Source organism: Grammomys surdaster, unplaced genomic scaffold (assembly GCF_004785775.1).
Source record: "Grammomys surdaster isolate TR1022 unplaced genomic scaffold, NIH_TR_1.0 184, whole genome shotgun sequence".
NCBI classification, from domain to species: domain Eukaryota; kingdom Metazoa; phylum Chordata; class Mammalia; order Rodentia; family Muridae; genus Grammomys; species Grammomys surdaster.
The window spans coordinates 3914949-3931521 of NW_021604629.1; the positions used below are offsets into that span (position 1 = coordinate 3914949).

The window sequence follows — 16573 nt, forward strand, 5'->3', positions numbered from 1 at the left end:
GCAACAGGGCAGGTGTGCATGTTAAAGGATCCTGGCCTGGAGCTTTTCCACTTTCTTCCAGGGGAAGGAAGGCTTGGGATCATGCTGAGTATGGCTCGGATAGAAATCCTGGGCGTGTGGTACAGGGGAAGGAAAGAGTGGCATTCTGGGGAGGGAACAGCATATGCAGATGTCAAAAGAGGAGAGGGAGGAGAGAGCATGCAAGCATGTGGGGCTGGAACTTGGGTGACAGCCAGGTAGAGGGAGGCCTGCAGGGCTGTGGGAAGTTTCTGAACCATGGAGGCCTATGGACTTCTTAAAGAGTGCCAGAAGTCTCAGACTGGACCAAGAGGCTTCTGAAGTAAGAGTAGGACTCATGGGTCATTGGAGGTTTTTGTACGTGTCTTGGATGCATGGGCAGAGATGGAAGGATGTGGTTAGACTACTTACCTAGACACGATAGTCACTGTCTGTTCCTTCTTTGGGTGGCTCAGTTTCTGTAAGAACTTAGCACATACCCTGGAAGATGGGTGAAACACCTCACTCAGTCTGGCATAGCCCTGCCCTCTGCAAGTGTGAGCACTATGGGCCTGTATAGCTTCTGAAGCTTGGGGCCAGGCTAGCCTAGCCAACGGTTCTTCCGATGGTCCTGTGGTCATCCATGGACGTTCCATGACTGTCTCTGGACTGTTCCTTGGCCATGATGTGGGAGAGAGAAGAGATGATTCTTGGGGTTCCCTGGAAGTCTGGGGTGATGCCTGCTCTATACACAACAGTCTGATTTTTGGCACCTAGATTGGTCCATAAGCATGAGCCTAGAGCTGCTGAGTTAGGCCTGGTCTTCCAGGGCAGGAGAGCCGGCCTGCTGGGTGCTGGGTGATTTATTTTCCCACTCAAAATCTGTGTTCTAAGGACAAGACTGGGATTTTAAAATCCATAGTGACAGGGAAGGGATATCCCTATGGTGGCTGTCATGTCCAGAGCCAGGCTCTAAAGGCAGGAGCCTGGGGCACGGCAGGTGTGTGTATAGGTAGTAAGGGATGCATTTTGACATTGTGAGCCCTAACCAGCAGGACTCTGTAACTGAGACATGTATTCTCTGCCCAGAGCTAAGAAAGAAGGACTGTGTTTGCTACTTGGAAGTTGGATGTTGGATAGAAATGAGCGTTGTCCACTTTGGTAAAGTGTAGCATTAGGGACATCGTAGGTATCATTTGGGCCAAGCCTGACCAAGTGGGATTGGCTCCCTGAAGCTATCAAGCTTAGAGAAAGAATACAAGTGTCAATTTCTCATGTCTGCCATGGGTGTGAGAATAGCCAGTGTTAGCTCAGGTCTCAGGTATTAAACATTCCTGCACTGAAGTGTGACCATCCCTGTGAACTGGATCTCACACGACAGTAGAGCATTCATGTAGATTCTTCTGGCCAATCAAAGACACTAATCTTCAATGAAGGCCTTTTTTGACTTATTCTGCAAGTTGGACTGGGGGGGGGGGAGAGTTTCTTGGATGGCCAGCTGTTTTCATTCTTGTCCTGTGACTCATGGGAGCCATGACAGGCAGTGTGTATGACTGGGAAGCTGGAGGACTCAGCTAGAATGACAAAGAATGTGTGGAGTCATGCTGAGGTAGGCCCTGCCGCCGGGAGCTAAGCCAGGCTGAGCTCCTTGTCTCCCCTCGGCTCTGAAGTGCTGGAGCATCGGCCCACTCCATGTGATGTTCTGCATCTCACAGCTTTGAGTTGTTTCTGTCTTTCCTGGAGGAGGGTCAAGAACTGATGGCAGGAAGGTCCCTAATGAGTGAGCACTGCCCCCAACACCATGGGCTGGCTGGAATAATGGACACACAAGTCCAGTAGATCAAATGTCTGGATTGACATGTCTTAACAGATGACCAACCAGCTGTGGACAGCATTCCCCAGCTTGAGGTCAGTGTCTCCTCACCCCAGCCTTGCCAGAGAGCCCAGTCTGCTGCAGCGCTAGGGTGCAGGCCCACCGGTGTCTGGTAGCACCCTGAATTGTGACCTCTCTTGGTCTTCTTGGACTCAAAAGAGGTGACCCAGCATGCCTACTGTGTCTTTAGGGCATCTGATAGCCAGGTAACAACCTGTAGGTGAAACAGTAAAAAGAAAGAGGGAATGGAGTGGGGAGGGAGATAGGACCAGCCAACATGAGAAGTGCTCGTATCCTAAGATAGTGATAATGCTTTTTTTAAACAAACAAACAAACAAACAAACAAACCCCTTTAGCTTGTATGTGTGTGAGGGTGGTGTGGTTGACAGAGGACAAGGGTGGAGGCTGCAAGGCCAGACAAGAGGTTGTTCTGGACTCAGGAGTGAGTTCTTTGGTGGCAGTGAGGGAGGGAGCACACATTTGGAAGGTAGAACTGATGTGATTGTGATTGGCTGGTACTGAGAGAAGCGGGTGGGAAGGCCAAGCATCCTCCCCGCTTCCCCCACCTCCCTGCTTTTCATGGTGAACATCTGAGTTCAGGATCTGTTATTTCTCAGACACTGAGAACCGGGAGACGGTCGGGTTTGGGCTGCCGTCTGAGACGGAGAGTACATTTTTGGAGGTGCATTAAATTTGAACTGTCTTTGATTTCCTCAAATAGAGATTTCTGATAGGTAATTACTCAGTTTTGGAACTTTTAGCTCATGTTCCACATTTGGGAGTTGTTAGTTTAAAGAGAGAAGTTAAAGGCACAGATAGCTCAGCTCTTGGTCTTCCTGCAGAGAGTTGGATTTCAGTTCCCAGCATTCATAGCAGGAAGCTTACGACTACACATGTTTTCATTTCTAGGGGATCCAATGTACTCCTTACCCCAGCCTTGACCCCCCCCTCTCTGTTCTTCTCCCCCTCAACACCCCCCCAGGCTTCCCCCCTCTGGGGTATATGTGGGGTACAGGTGGCATAGGTCTGGGATGAGGATGAACTGTAACAGGAGAGATCAGAGGTGAAGAGACAGCTTGATGTTACAGGCATTTAGCATGACATAGAAGACCTGAGACGTTTCTACAAGGAAGCCAAGATCCCACTGGGCTCCATCCTGGTGCCTCCTTTGGGGAACCTATGTTTCCATGGAGTGCAGGGGACCCAAGCTCCTAACTCCTGTCTGTGAGTCAGAATGTGCACTGAGGTTTGACTCCACACGTTGGCTTCCAGTCAGGATATCAGTTTCTGAATGGGGCTTGAAAACCCTGGGTTCGGGTGACGTAGAGTTGACTGAGAAAGGTGTAGTGGTCACTCTCTTAACTCTCTTAGGGGTATTGCTTTGGGGATCCCCAGGGAAGGGTGGGATTTCAATAGTTATATGAACCCATTGGAATGGATGGCACTGTTTATCCTTCAGTCATACATTCATCTATTCACCAGTGACTCACTGATACTTTGGGCCAATCCTTGGGGTAGGTGCTGAAGTGGATGCAGTGGACTGGTCCCTGTCCTTGAGGAGCTCCCAGGCAGATAGAAACATATAAGAGGGGTCAGGAGGATGTGCCCATCAATGTGGGTGACTGTACCAGGTACCCTGGCTGGGCAAGAGAGAGAACGGATTAGCTGTGCCCAGGAGATCAGGGTTGGCTCCCATGTGGAGGAGGCAGAACAAAACCACAATGAGCTTGATAGGAAGGAAGAAATCCTTCAGGCTGATTGGGCAATGTGACACAACAGAGCAGCTTGGTGTCTGAGGAGCCATATGTGGCTCCCCACAAGTGATGGGGGCAGCCGGAAGGGGAGAATGACGGTTGCATCCGGCCTTAATTCTTGGCTAAAGTGTTGGCTCTGGGTACACAAGAGCCATAGAGGATTTGTCAAGAGGAAAACAAGAAGCCAAAACAAAAATATCTTGATGCTGTTTGGATGTAGGCTGGGTGGCAGGCCTGCAGGAGGGAAGACTAGCTCCGCGGCCTGGAGGAAAAGTAGAAAGGGGGATGGTAGGCACTGTGTCCACAGCCCATGTTGTGCTAAGCGTCTTTGTCCCGCATGGAGAGTTGAGGCTCTTTGGTCAGTAGGGGAGGGGACCAGCTCCTTGACCAGTGGGTGATGTATTCCAGGTAGACACACACATTCACGCAGCGGCCTGCATGAATCAGAAGCACCTGCTGCGCTTCATCAAGCACACGTACCAGACAGAGCCTGACAGAACTGTGGCCGAGAAGCTGGGTCGGAAGATCACCCTGCGGCAGGTGTTCGACAGCCTGCACATGGACCCCTACGATCTCACAGTGGACTCGCTGGACGTTCATGCGGTGAGCGAGCTTCTCCATCAGGAGTGCCCTGTCCATAGAAGCCAGCATAGCTGTGCTCGGACAGTTGGTGGCTGGGGAATCATCTATCTTTTCTTGTAGTAGAGCTGTGGAAGGAATCTGGTGTTACTGACTAGCAGGGCTGGGAACAAATGGGTCAAAGGAAAACCGTGAAGTCTGATGGTTACAAGTTCTAGTCCCCATCAATCACTTAGGAGTCATGTACCCTTAGTTGATTCATCTAAGCTTTTATTTTCTGTCAATAAATTGATGACTGTGGGGCTGGAGAGATGGCGGTTAAGAGCACTTCTGCTCTTCCAAGAAGACAGGGCTTTAGTTCTCAGAACCCACAGTCAGTAGTGTATGAGCACCTATTACTGAGTTCTAGGGACTCAGCGCCCTCTTCTGGCCATTATGGGTACTGTGTGCACTCAGCACCCATCTGGCCAAGAAAGCACAGATACATTTGTAAAAAAAAAAAAAAAAATACATTTTAAAAAAAAAATTAAAAAGTGATGACTATAATCCACCTTGTTAATTTTCAAAGTTCTTAAAATTCTGAATGATGGTGCAGTTGCTGTGGAGACAGCAGAGTGGTTCTTTAAAAATGTTAGCTGTAGAATTCCATGGACTTCCTAGCTCCTGCTGAAAATGGAGACTTCAGTCATTTTCAGTATTCAAAAGGTAGAAAATAAACAAATATTCGACCATAGACAATAAATACCCCAAATGTAACAGATACACAGAGTAATTACTGTTCAGACTTAAAGAGCCAGAGTAAAAGCTTAATTTTTTTCTGATTCCATTTTTTTTGTGATCTATGCGTGTGTGCTTTTGCACACGTGTGGCACATGTATGTGCCTGTGGAGGCCTGAAGTTGACGCCAGGAGTCATCTTGAATGGCTCTCCCACCGTATTCACTGAAGCATGAAGGGTCTCTCAACCAAACTTAGAGCTCATCAACAAAGGCTAGTCTTAGGCATCCTCTCTGGGGATCCCTCTCTCTGACTTCTGAGGCAGGAATTACAGGTGGGCCACTATGCCCACCTGGCATTGATACGGGTTTCTGAGGATCTGAGCCCTGATCCATGGGGTGAGCAGTGAACAGATCCGTTGCAGAGCCACCTTCCCCGACCCTAAACTCGTTGGTTTTGATTGCTCGGTGGTCTTTGTGCCCTCTGCTCTGTTCGTTGGTTATGTACCTCAGACCTCCAGGACCTTGACACTCCACCACAGCCTGTCCAAAGAGTCCTATGGCACTCAGAATGTCCAAGGTTTCATACAGAAACTTATAGTGATACATGCCTGTAATTCTGTTGCTATGGAGGATGAGGCAGGAGGATTGCAAGTTAGAAGATAACCTGTGCTACATAGTGAGACTCTGTCTAAAAGAAAGATAGGGAGGGGGGAGCTAGAGCTAGAAGGGGGAGGGGGGACAACATTTTCCAGTGTGGCTGCCTTGGAAAGGCCTGGAGAAACATTTGGTAGTCACCTGGAAATGTGGTGCAGCCAGCTGGTGGTCTCCTCACAGGGACGACAGACATTTCACCGCTTCGACAAGTTCAACTCCAAGTACAACCCTGTGGGGGCCAGTGAGCTCCGAGACCTGTACTTGAAAACTGAAAACTACCTGGGGGGAGAGTACTTTGCTCGCATGGTCAAGGTGAGTGAGCCCTCGGCCTCTTCAGATACCTACCTTCAGAAGGTAGGGGCACATATGACCTCTCCCTGAAGGCCTTCTGTCTACCACCCAACACAGGCAAGGGCTGGTCTCCTGATCTCTAGTGTGGGCAGGGTGTCCTGTGGGCTAATGGCAGGGAAGGAGCAAGAAGGGAATTGCTCCTAGCATCCTGGTGCCACCCCTGTCTATTTGCAGCCAGAACTCGGCTGGGTGTAGGCTGGCTCCAGGTGGAGACATGGCTGCTGCCCAGCCTGGTTCTGCAGCCTGCTGGTGTCAGACCCTGGCCTCCCTCCCAGGAGAAGCCTCAGCTGGGGAAGTGGGTGCTTACGTGGCAACAGCAGGGATTTAGATCACCCTTCCCACCTATGAGCAGGTAGCTGAAGGATCCCAGGGCCCACCTGGGGATCGGGGCCTCCCATGTAGCTGGGAGGCTTTTGGGCTGACTCGGTTCTTGGTATCAGGAAGTAGCCCGGGAGCTGGAGGACAGCAAGTACCAATACTCAGAACCTCGGCTCTCCATCTATGGTCGCAGTCCCAAGGAGTGGTCTAGCCTGGCCCGTTGGTTCATTCAGCACAAGGTCTACTCACCCAACATGCGCTGGATCATCCAGGTGCCCCGGATCTAGTGAGTATTGTGCTCGTGTCTGCCCTGGGTTCTCGGGGACACAGCCTGTCCTACATGGTTCCTGGGTGTGCTCCCGAGGGTGAGGCAGGGTGGTGGGGCTTGGCTCTCAGCACACATCACTCTTGCTTTTGAAGAATATATATATGAGAAGGCCATGGTGGGGGCCTTCTCACTGAAGATTTGGGTGAGCCTGGGGCATGAGATGACCCGTAGTGTCCTACATTGCTGGCCTCTTCCTGGCCGTCATACAGAGCGGCACTCTCATCTCCAGCTGGGCTGGGCATAGGGTTCAGAGGGGCCGAGTTCAGCTCTCACCCAGCCTGAATCCCACCACTTCAGTCTCAGTGGCCTCTGGCTTGAGGCAGTGGCCTGATGGGCACAGAAAGATGCCCATCAGTTTGCAAACACTGACCACACTGGCTGTTTACTCTGCTGGGAAAGTGACTGGGCTCTACCTGGCAGACCGAGCCCTCCTAACAAGCAAGTCTTTGCTTTTCCCAGTGATATATTTAGGTCAAAGAAACTACTGCCAAACTTTGGGAAGATGCTGGAGAACATCTTCCTGCCCCTTTTCAAAGCCACCATCAACCCTCAAGATCATCGGGAGCTTCACCTCTTCCTTAAATACGTAAGTGCTGGGGTCCTCTAGCAAGCTCAGTGTGGCAGAGGAGGGCACACTTGCCTCACAGGGGTCCAGTTCACCTTCTCCACCGCCCACTCTGCTTCCCTCCCCAGCTCCTGGACCCAGGCATGGGCTGCCAGCTCCAAGAAGCTGTAGAGTGAAAGTAATGGAGGGAGGCTTCTTCTCAGGGTAGTGGTTGCGGGTAACAATGGGGAAGAGTGTGTCTGTCCCTAGAAGGGCAGCCGTGGGCAAGGATCAGCAGCCTTTAGCCTGGAGGTTGGAGATACCTGATAAAAAGGATTTCCTAGGCTTCTTTCCAACGAAGAAAGGTGTATCTCTGGGGCCACAGATACACCTGGCCAGGGCCCCTAGATCTGTTATAAGGCATCCAGCTGATGTCTCATGGCCATACCTGATATACCAAAGGAATCCTTTACCTCTAATTCTGAATCCAGCTCTGGGCCCAGAGTCTAGTCAACCCACTTGGACGGCTTCCTAAGACGCTTTGGTCCTGGTTTGCTCAACAATAAGATGAGGGCCCACACAGTGTCACTTGAGTACTAACTAGCTGACGACTTGTAAGGCCAGGGGACTTGACGGTTGGTAGTAGATGCTTGGCATATCAAGTAGCCCCCCACCCCCACCCCAGCTTGTCACTGCTGCCCTTGGCAGTGGCTGCTGTTCCTGCAGACTGGCCTCCTTGGCATAGCATTGGGAAACACTGGCAGCTCAGACCCGCCCTCATCTGGCCCAGCCTCAGTTTCCTCATTGTCTCCCCTGATACACAGGGGCTCCCATTCTCCAGGCCCCTACTGGGCCAATGCAGAGGCACAGGGTCCCCAACAAGAGTGTGAGTTCCTAAACCCTGTGGAGGCTGAACCGAGTCCCGGGTTATCCTGTCCTGGCTCAATGTCAGCACCCTTACTTCCCACACAGGTGACAGGGTTTGACAGTGTAGATGATGAATCCAAGCACAGTGACCACATGTTCTCAGACAAGAGTCCCAGCCCAGACCTGTGGACCAGCGAGCAGAACCCGCCCTACAGTTACTACCTGTACTACATGTATGCCAACATCATGGTGCTGAACAACCTCCGCAGGTGGGTGAGGCCTGGTGTGAGCCTGGGTTTACATGGGATCCTCTGCCAACACGCACACCCACACGTGGTACTTACGTTTATCACGTGACTGCTCACACATGTGAGCATATGCTTGAGAAGCCTCATGCCATTACAGGTAGGTAGTATATGTACAGTGATGCTGTGCTTTTGCACACACATGTTCACATGTATATACTCACCAGCACACCCCTCCATGTGTTATATCCCGGAGACAGGAGAGACCTAGGACATGCTGACCACACGCATGCTTCTTTACTGCCAGGCAGCAATCTGCACACATGCACTTGTGCTTTGAAAAAGTGCAACTCCCATGTCTGGACACGGGAGAGACGAGTGAGGCAGACTCAATTTGCATAAGTCTTAGTGTGGTCTCCCATGGAAAGGCTCCACAAACCAGACAAAGCACATACTGGCAGGAGCCAGAAACCTGGGACATAGGACACAGGACACAGCCACGTTTCTCATGGTGGATGGAGGCCACAGTCCTGGAAAGCCAGGACGTGGGGGGTAGAGGGGGATGGAGGAAGGCCAGGCCCCACTCTATGTCTAGTCTCCTGTGCCCTTGGCTTCTGCAGTGTGGGAGGGGCTGCTTCTAGGATGCACCGGATCAGCTGTGCTGACCATGCCATAGGGATGCTCTCCCCCGGGCTGGGGATGTGGGCAGGGTAAGCCAGGGCACGTCTTGACCTGGAGCCTCCCTTCCACAGGGAACGAGGCCTGAGCACGTTCCTGTTCCGGCCTCACTGTGGGGAGGCCGGCTCCATCACTCACCTAGTGTCTGCCTTCCTGACTGCAGATAACATTTCCCACGGGCTGCTCCTCAAGAAGGTAAGGGGGCCACTCCTGGGAGCCGGTGCTGTGTGCTGGGTTCCCATCCCCCACCCCCTCTTCAGAGCTCTGTTCAGTGGTCCTCCTGGAGGGCCGTGGCTCCTGGAGGGCTGGGCTACTGTAGTTGTCTTGGTTTCACTTAAAATTTTATTTAAATGTTTTCACATATTTTGATTATATTCTTTCTCCCTTCTAATTCCTCCATTCCCCCTTCCCACTCCTCCGTAGCCGCTACCCAACTTCATGCTCTTGTCTTCTTCCCCCCCCTTCTCCCTCCCCTCCTCTCTAAAAACAAAACCAAAGCAGGAAAACCAGCAAAAACAATTTGGCTCACTTTTAACCATAAAATAACCAAACATCACATTTTAGATGAAAAAACAAAAAAACAAAAAACAAAAAAAAAACAATCTCTGTGCTTTCTTTATAGAGACAAAATTACCAGCTGTTTAGTGTTTCCAGATCCCTTTCCTTTCCTCTTTAAAGGCTAATTTTGATTTCTGTGTTTGTGCATGTCTGTGTGGGGGTCTGTGCATGAGCGAGGCAGGTGCCTGAAGAGGCTGTTGGACCCTGGAGATGGAGTTACAGGTTGTGAAATGCCCCAGACTGAACTCAGGTCCTCCCTAAGAGCACTGCATGCTCTAACGCACCGAGGCAGTTCTGCAGCCCACCGTCACCTACAGCATACTCTTAACATAATAATAAGCACAGAATTTGGACTCCTTTCATTGAGTAGCAACCCTTGCTCTGTGCTGCAACACTGCTATGCCCCTCATTTTAAAACCTTGGGAGAAAGGACCCATGGCTGGGTCAGTAACTGGCTCCCAGTCGCCAGTGGTGGGCACATGGGCCATCTGGCTTTTGCTTCCTGTAGGTGATGTCACTATGAACCTGGATACTCAGCCTCCATACATATTGGATCACTTCCAGAATATCGCCTTGCCTCTGGCCCTGACATGTCCCCTCTCTGGTCACATTTGTATGGGACATCAGAAGACTACCATAGCATGAAGCCTGCCCTTTCCCTTCCCTCAGGCTCTAGTCAGAGGAGCTAGACTGTGTCCAGCCCTCTGGTAGTTGCTTTGCTTGATGCTGTGTCTGCACACCTAACAAGAAGCATCTTAAAGGAGGAAGGGCTTATTTTGACTCACACTGAAGGACACACCATGGCAGGGATGCTATGCCACCTGGTTACACTGCATCTCCAGTCAGGAGGTAGAAAATGGTTAGGAAGTGGATCCTAGACATTATAAAACTTCAAGGCCCACAACCAGTGACCCACTCCTCCAGGGAGGGTCTATTTTCTAAAAGTTCCATAACCTTCCAAAACAGTGCCACCAGCTGGAGATCAAACACTCGAGCACACAAGACTACGGAGGAGATTTTATATTCAAACCAATGGAAGCCTCAACTTGAACATTTCCCATGCATATAGGGGTTCTCCCGGCCCACCCACTTCAGGGGGCCTGTGGAGGTGGCAGGTGTGGCCTCTTGCCCAGCACTGTACCCTACAATCTGAGGCCAAGAGTGAGTACAAACAGTGGGTGTGAGGCCCTATATGTCCCAAGCAATGAGTGGAATGCAAGCAATACAGAAAGGTGGTTCTGGATATCGCAGCTTTCTTGGGCTTGGTGGAGACCTGTCCAGACACTGCCAAACCTCTGGTTTCCATTGGCATTAACGACCCCACTGTACCCCGGCACACGTTACACGAGTGTCTGTTGATTCTTTTGCAGAGTCCTGTTTTGCAGTATCTCTACTACCTTGCTCAGATCCCTATTGCCATGTCTCCTCTCAGCAACAACAGCCTGTTTCTGGAATATTCCAAGAACCCACTTCGGGAATTCCTGCACAAGGGGCTGCACGTCTCTCTCTCTACCGATGACCCCATGCAGTTCCACTACACCAAGGTGAGACTGTGGGGACACACAGTTGTGTCCCAGCAGGCATCGGTCCTGGCCTGCTCCCCACCCCCTGCCACTGTGAAGATGCAAGCCCATAGCTCAGTTTTGTTTTGGGGTAGTGTGGTTTGATGAAGATAGGGGTGCTCCTCTGGTGAGGGAAGTCTGCCTTTCTCGCCATCTACCTCTTACTGATGCATCTCTGTGATCCTGGGAGAGTTAGTAGAATTCTATTATATTCTTTTATTGAATTTTATGTAAAGTGGGCATAAAATCATATCCCCCTTAAGCTGATGAACTAGAGTCTAATAGGTCTACTATAGTATATACCATTCATTCAAAAATTGAAGCAAAAAATTTTAAACTAATAGTATTATAGGCTAAGCTGGCCTTGATACCACAGAGATCTGCCTGCCTCTGCTTATGCCTCGGGAGTGCTGTGATTAGGGCGTGTGCCACCACACCTGGCTTTGTTAGTCGTACTTTTATGAGTCTGCTTTGTGTCTCTGGGGAGAGAGAAGGGAAAGGAGGTGTCATGCACAGGAAACAGTCAAAACTGCTCCCAGAACATTCTACTGATGTTGACAGGATCAAGCCACTGGTTAGCAAGCAATCGAAGCCAGTGTCCTGGGCAGAGCTTCCCCAGGCTTGCAGTGTCTGGACCTTTTACACCCAGAACGGAAGCCGTTGGAGAGCTGCCTCCTGTCTCAGTTGTGTCTGCTGTTCTTCGTGGTGTGAGAACCTAGGGATGCTTTACAAACTCATTTTAAAACAGGAATGTAACACTCTGGTTTCTTTTCTGAGTGTATAGATCTTTCACTTTTAACAATAGTAATGTATCGGCTTGATGCCTGGATTCCCCGTGGTAAGGGGGTGAGGCAGTGAGACCTGGAGTTGGGGGCCAGCCTGGGCTACAGATAAAACCCTGCATCAAAAACAAAACAAAACAAAAAACCAAGAAACTAAAAACAGTAATGATGGCAACACACACACACCCTCCACCCAGCCCAAAATAGTAATGGAATCATTAAGTATTGTATAAATAGCAAAAAAAAAAAAGTTATGAAAATAACTATTTTCCCAAAACAAAAATCCCAAGAGGAGTGGCACTGTTCTGCAGTTTGCTTCAATGTCTCATTTAACAGAAGACAGCTGGGTTCCCATCTCCGCCTCTGCATTCAATTTGCTGGAAAACATGGGAAAGCAATCCTACACCACAACAGCTACATAGCTGGCGAGCGGAGTTGGCAAACAGATTCTTGGTCTCAGAGATCTTCAAACCTCACTTTTAGGCCCTCAACTAGAGGCAAAAAAGGCTGGTGCTGGACAGCAGATAGTAGATAGTTCCTGTCCAGAAGAAAAAGCAGGGGCCATGGCTAAAGCCAGCTCCTTAGGGACTGATTGCATCACCTCCAGAGGAGTCTTGTTCTTATTTAATGTTACATTTTACTCTGTTTCTGTTAGCGCTTTGTTGGTCAGTGACAGAGGCTGCTGCCTTGGGGAGCGGTCCCTCTTCAGATCTTTGTTTTGTCTTGTTTGCATGAATGCTCATGCATTTAATAGGACAGTCACAGGAGAGCAGGACCCTAGCTTTCTGACATTCTAGGCCCTCAGTGCTGGTGAGCAAGCAAATCCAGAAGCATGCCTGATTTATCTGCATTTGGTGACCCACAGTTGCACATAAACAGGTCTCAGGGGTTTGAGGATCTAGGTGCTAGAGAGCTGAGGAAAGCCGTGGAGAGTGCTTTTTGTGTTGCAAGGCTGATATGTTTCTCATCTGCCTGTGCTCTCTGGTGGGGGCTAGGAAGCACTCATGGAGGAGTACGCCATCGCGGCCCAGGTGTGGAAGCTGAGTACATGCGACCTGTGTGAGATCGCCAGGAACAGCGTGCTGCAGAGCGGCCTCTCACATCAGGTGTGTGTGATGGGCTGTCTGTCCCTCAGCCCGTCAGTGTGCCAGCACACAGAATGCTGTGCCCAGGCACCAGGATGGGTGACGAGCTGAACAAGCCAGGTCTCAGGAGCACTGACACTCGGGCGCCATGAAAACCTTGAGAGGTCACAATGGCTGCCCCTCATCTATCTCAGACCTGCCCTCAGAGAGAGGCCTTCCCTGTCTGCCTTCTTTCTCCTTAATCTATTTTTTCCCATAGTATGCACCACTGCAAACACTGTGCCATGCATTTCCTATGTGTTTTCAAGTTTCCCTTTTGAAAGGGAGTTGAGTACAGAAGCTCATTCCCTACATTCCCAGGCCCTAAAATAGTGTTGGCACAGAGCAGGCAGAGTGCACGCACGAGACTCAGCCTGTTTCTATGGCTCCTTTAAGAATCGGATATGGAACCAACACTGAGAACCTGGGCTACTGCCCAGGGAATGTCATTTAACAGAAAGAGACATCCTTACATGGTCTTGGGGAAGATGACAGTTAAAGGCCTAAGTGCTGTGAATCGTTCTGGGATCCGGCCTCTTCAGGAACATGACTGTTTGCCATGTTACCGCTCAGGATGGATTCCTGGTCTTAGTCCCTTGCCTCACCCAGTGTAGGCCCATCAATTTCGTACTTCTCTTCCGCAACAATGGAGAGAATGACTGAGTGGTCAGGGTCACAACATGGAGGTCCAGGGAGATTTGAAGTCCCATGGGAGGAAGATGTCCTATTGAAGACCAGCATTAGGGACACTCGTCTGTGTGCTGGGGCTCATATCAAAGCTGCCTGTGCAGATGGAGAGATTACTCTGGCTTCACTTGTTTTTCTCTTGGCCCACAGGAAAAGCAGAAGTTTTTGGGTCAGAATTATTACAAGGAAGGACCAGAGGGCAATGACATCCGAAAGACAAATGTTGCACAGATCCGGATGGCATTCCGCTACGAGACCCTGTGTAACGAGCTCAGCTTTCTGTCCGATGCCATGAAGTCAGAGGAGATCACAGCCCTGACCAAATAGGCCCAGCGGTCCACACACGCTTTCACCTTTTGGTTTAATGTCAGGTCTGCTGGGGCTAACGGTGGCCAAGATCTCAAGCTAGGGCTTCCATCTGTGATGGGACACCTCTGAAGAAATCTCCGCCTCCTGATTTTGGTTGCACTCTATGGACATGCTCGCTTGGTTAGCATTTCTGAGCCAGAGGCTGGCTCCCTCCCGTGGGGATCTGGGAGCTGGCACTGTGTACACCTGTCCCTGATTGTCCACGTCTCTTGTGATTGCCAGTGGTTACATGGTTGGGGCTGGGACTTTGCAAGGCCGAATGCCAAGTGACACAAGGCCTGTGTGTCGTCTGCCACACTCCTCTCAGCAGGCCCTATAGTGTAGTTCTCATTTTGGCGTCTGGCTGGCTGCTTGCCTTAAACCCCCACCAAAGCTCCCTTTCATAAAGGGGCTATCTTGAGAGAAAATACAAAGCTCCCCTGTTGACTATTTGTGCATTTTTTAAACAAGTTTCTTTCCCTGTTAGCATCCCTCTTTCCTGTCTGGTTAGGAAGCCCAATGTACCCTCTGAGGTCATCACTTCTGTTCTATGTTATTTTCCTCATCTAGGACTCCAGTCATCTCAAACCATGTTCTGTGAATCCATCTCATGGTCCACTCCTCGGCTGGGGAAGATACAGGGTGAGGTTCTGGGGCTGTTCTCACTTTTTTGTTTTTAAACGGAGGCCTTTGAAAAGCACAGGACCTCTGCTCCTTTTGGCTCTAATATCCTACGATTATAGCTGTCACCACCTCCCCCAGGAATCAGACCAGGGACTCCTCAGGGCAGTGAAGTATGCTTCAGGACACACTTCAGGACTAGAGCCAAGTTCCTGATCCAGTCACATCCTGACCAACTACCCTGCCTCCTCCTACTGTTTTAGGCTTCACATATTTTAGATTTTTAAAATAGAATCTCTCTAACACAGGGCATTTTATTTTAAAGCAGATTTCTTTAGAAGCTATCACGGTCCCAGGGACCACGTAGAGTTTTTAAGTTTAACATGGACTTTAGCTTTATCAGACGACTCATCTTCATTACTAGTGCCTAGAACACAGTAGGTGCTCAATAAATAAATATGGAGTAATCGAATGACTTTCTCTTTTGGCATCTGTATGTGCAGAATACTCAACAACGTTCAAAGACCTTCCTAATTACTCACAAGGCAGGAAGTCCTGCACCATAGTTAGATGAACCTAATTGTACCTGGAAGATCCTCATTTAACTAATTATCCCGTCCTGTGACTCTGCCGTCCTTCCAGTGGTCATGTAGTGTTTGGAACCATGTCATCCTTTTACTAGCATATACACAGACTATCTTACCCAGCTGAGTATGAAACCGAACGAAAACCTGTCATTATGAGGGATTATTTTTGAAAAGCCTCCATTTGTATACATTTGCCCAAACATAGCAAGTATTGTACAGTTTTTCATTGTATCAAATACTTTTTTAAAGACTACAAATAAAGTCTGTTAGGACTGTGACCCAACAGAGCAAATGTTTCTTTCTTATTTTACTTTTGAGATGGGGAACATGAAAACCTCTGAGCAGTGGCACACTGACAACGAAAACCCACAATTTCCAAGCCAAAGCTCAGGCAACCTCGTGGTCATTATCTGGCACCTGAGCCTAGCTTCTGCCTGGCCCACAGAGCATCCGCAAAGCCACATCTGGATGGAGTTCTTTGCCTCATGATGTCTTAGTTTGTTCACCAGTGTGTGGTGGTTTTACTTGTCCTGAAAGCTGCTCAGATACCTGTTTCCCTAACACTCTGTTTTATTAGATCCTTGTGCTCCCTGACCCTCTTGGTGTGTGTGTGTGTGTGTGTGTAAATCCCTCCTTTTGCCTGAAGCCACGGCAACTGTATACGGGCTCAGGTTCCAGACAGTACCCTCTGGCTGATTCCTAAAGGTGGATGGTTGCCTTATACCTACTTAACCTGTACTGTTGAAAGTCAGCACCATCTCCCCACTTGGTGAATCCACACTTTTGTCTGGAATGAAGGCAGGTCTGAGCATCCCTGGCTGACTCTCTCAGTAGCTATTGCTTGCTGAGGGGTGAACTCATGACACAACACTCATCTTTCTCTGGTTCTCACACACAGAGGAGAATGATTGGTTATGATGCACCTAAATGTGGTGTCTGCACCATGACTGTCAGAATAACCATACCACCAGGAAAAGGGGCACGCACCACAGACATGCAGCCTCTGGCTCCTGTGCTCTCATCTTTACGCCGTATTCCGTTAAAACAGAAGCCGATGAAGAGCGAAGACTATAGAGTGGTAATTTAGCAAAATACATCTGAGGAACTCTTGTGCTTTTGATAGTAACATGTATTTCTCCACAGTATGGCTGACAGACACCAAAGCTGCCACCTCCTCCTGCTTTCCCCCTTTGGCACTAAGATTTGAAGCTGCTTCTCTACATGGAAAAGCATTCTCTACATCCTTTTACATGGAAAGCACAGGACTGCCAGAGCACAGTGCTCAATCCTTTATTCTGTCTAATGGGTACTAGGACAGAAAAGCTAATCAAAGTCACAGCAGCTGCTTACACTGCCGTCCGCCGTGCTGCCCCTCAGAAATGTAGGTGATGAGCTGAC

General features: G+C 49.6%; 1 protein-coding gene across 3 annotated transcripts in view; it reads left to right on the plus strand.

Annotated features, from left to right (window-relative positions):
• The window catches only part of Ampd3 (adenosine monophosphate deaminase 3), a 43880-nt gene extending 28422 nt beyond the window's left edge, over positions 1 to 15458 (plus strand). For 2 of the 3 annotated variants that reach the window (XM_028768006.1, XM_028768007.1), the window contains exons 7-15: positions 4033 to 4227; positions 5756 to 5887; positions 6367 to 6530; positions 7032 to 7158; positions 8089 to 8252; positions 8981 to 9101; positions 10835 to 11008; positions 12804 to 12914; positions 13770 to 15458. In XM_028768006.1, the coding sequence (XP_028623839.1) occupies positions 4033 to 4227; positions 5756 to 5887; positions 6367 to 6530; positions 7032 to 7158; positions 8089 to 8252; positions 8981 to 9101; positions 10835 to 11008; positions 12804 to 12914; positions 13770 to 13946 (1365 nt within the window). In that variant the 3' untranslated portion in view covers positions 13947 to 15458. Of the gene's footprint in view, positions 1 to 4032; positions 4228 to 5755; positions 5888 to 6366; positions 6531 to 7031; positions 7159 to 8088; positions 8253 to 8980; positions 9102 to 10834; positions 11009 to 12803; positions 12915 to 13769 lie in introns of those variants that run through there. The other variant, XM_028768008.1, reaches the window with a different exon arrangement.
• Positions 15459 to 16573: the final 1115 nt, after the last annotated feature.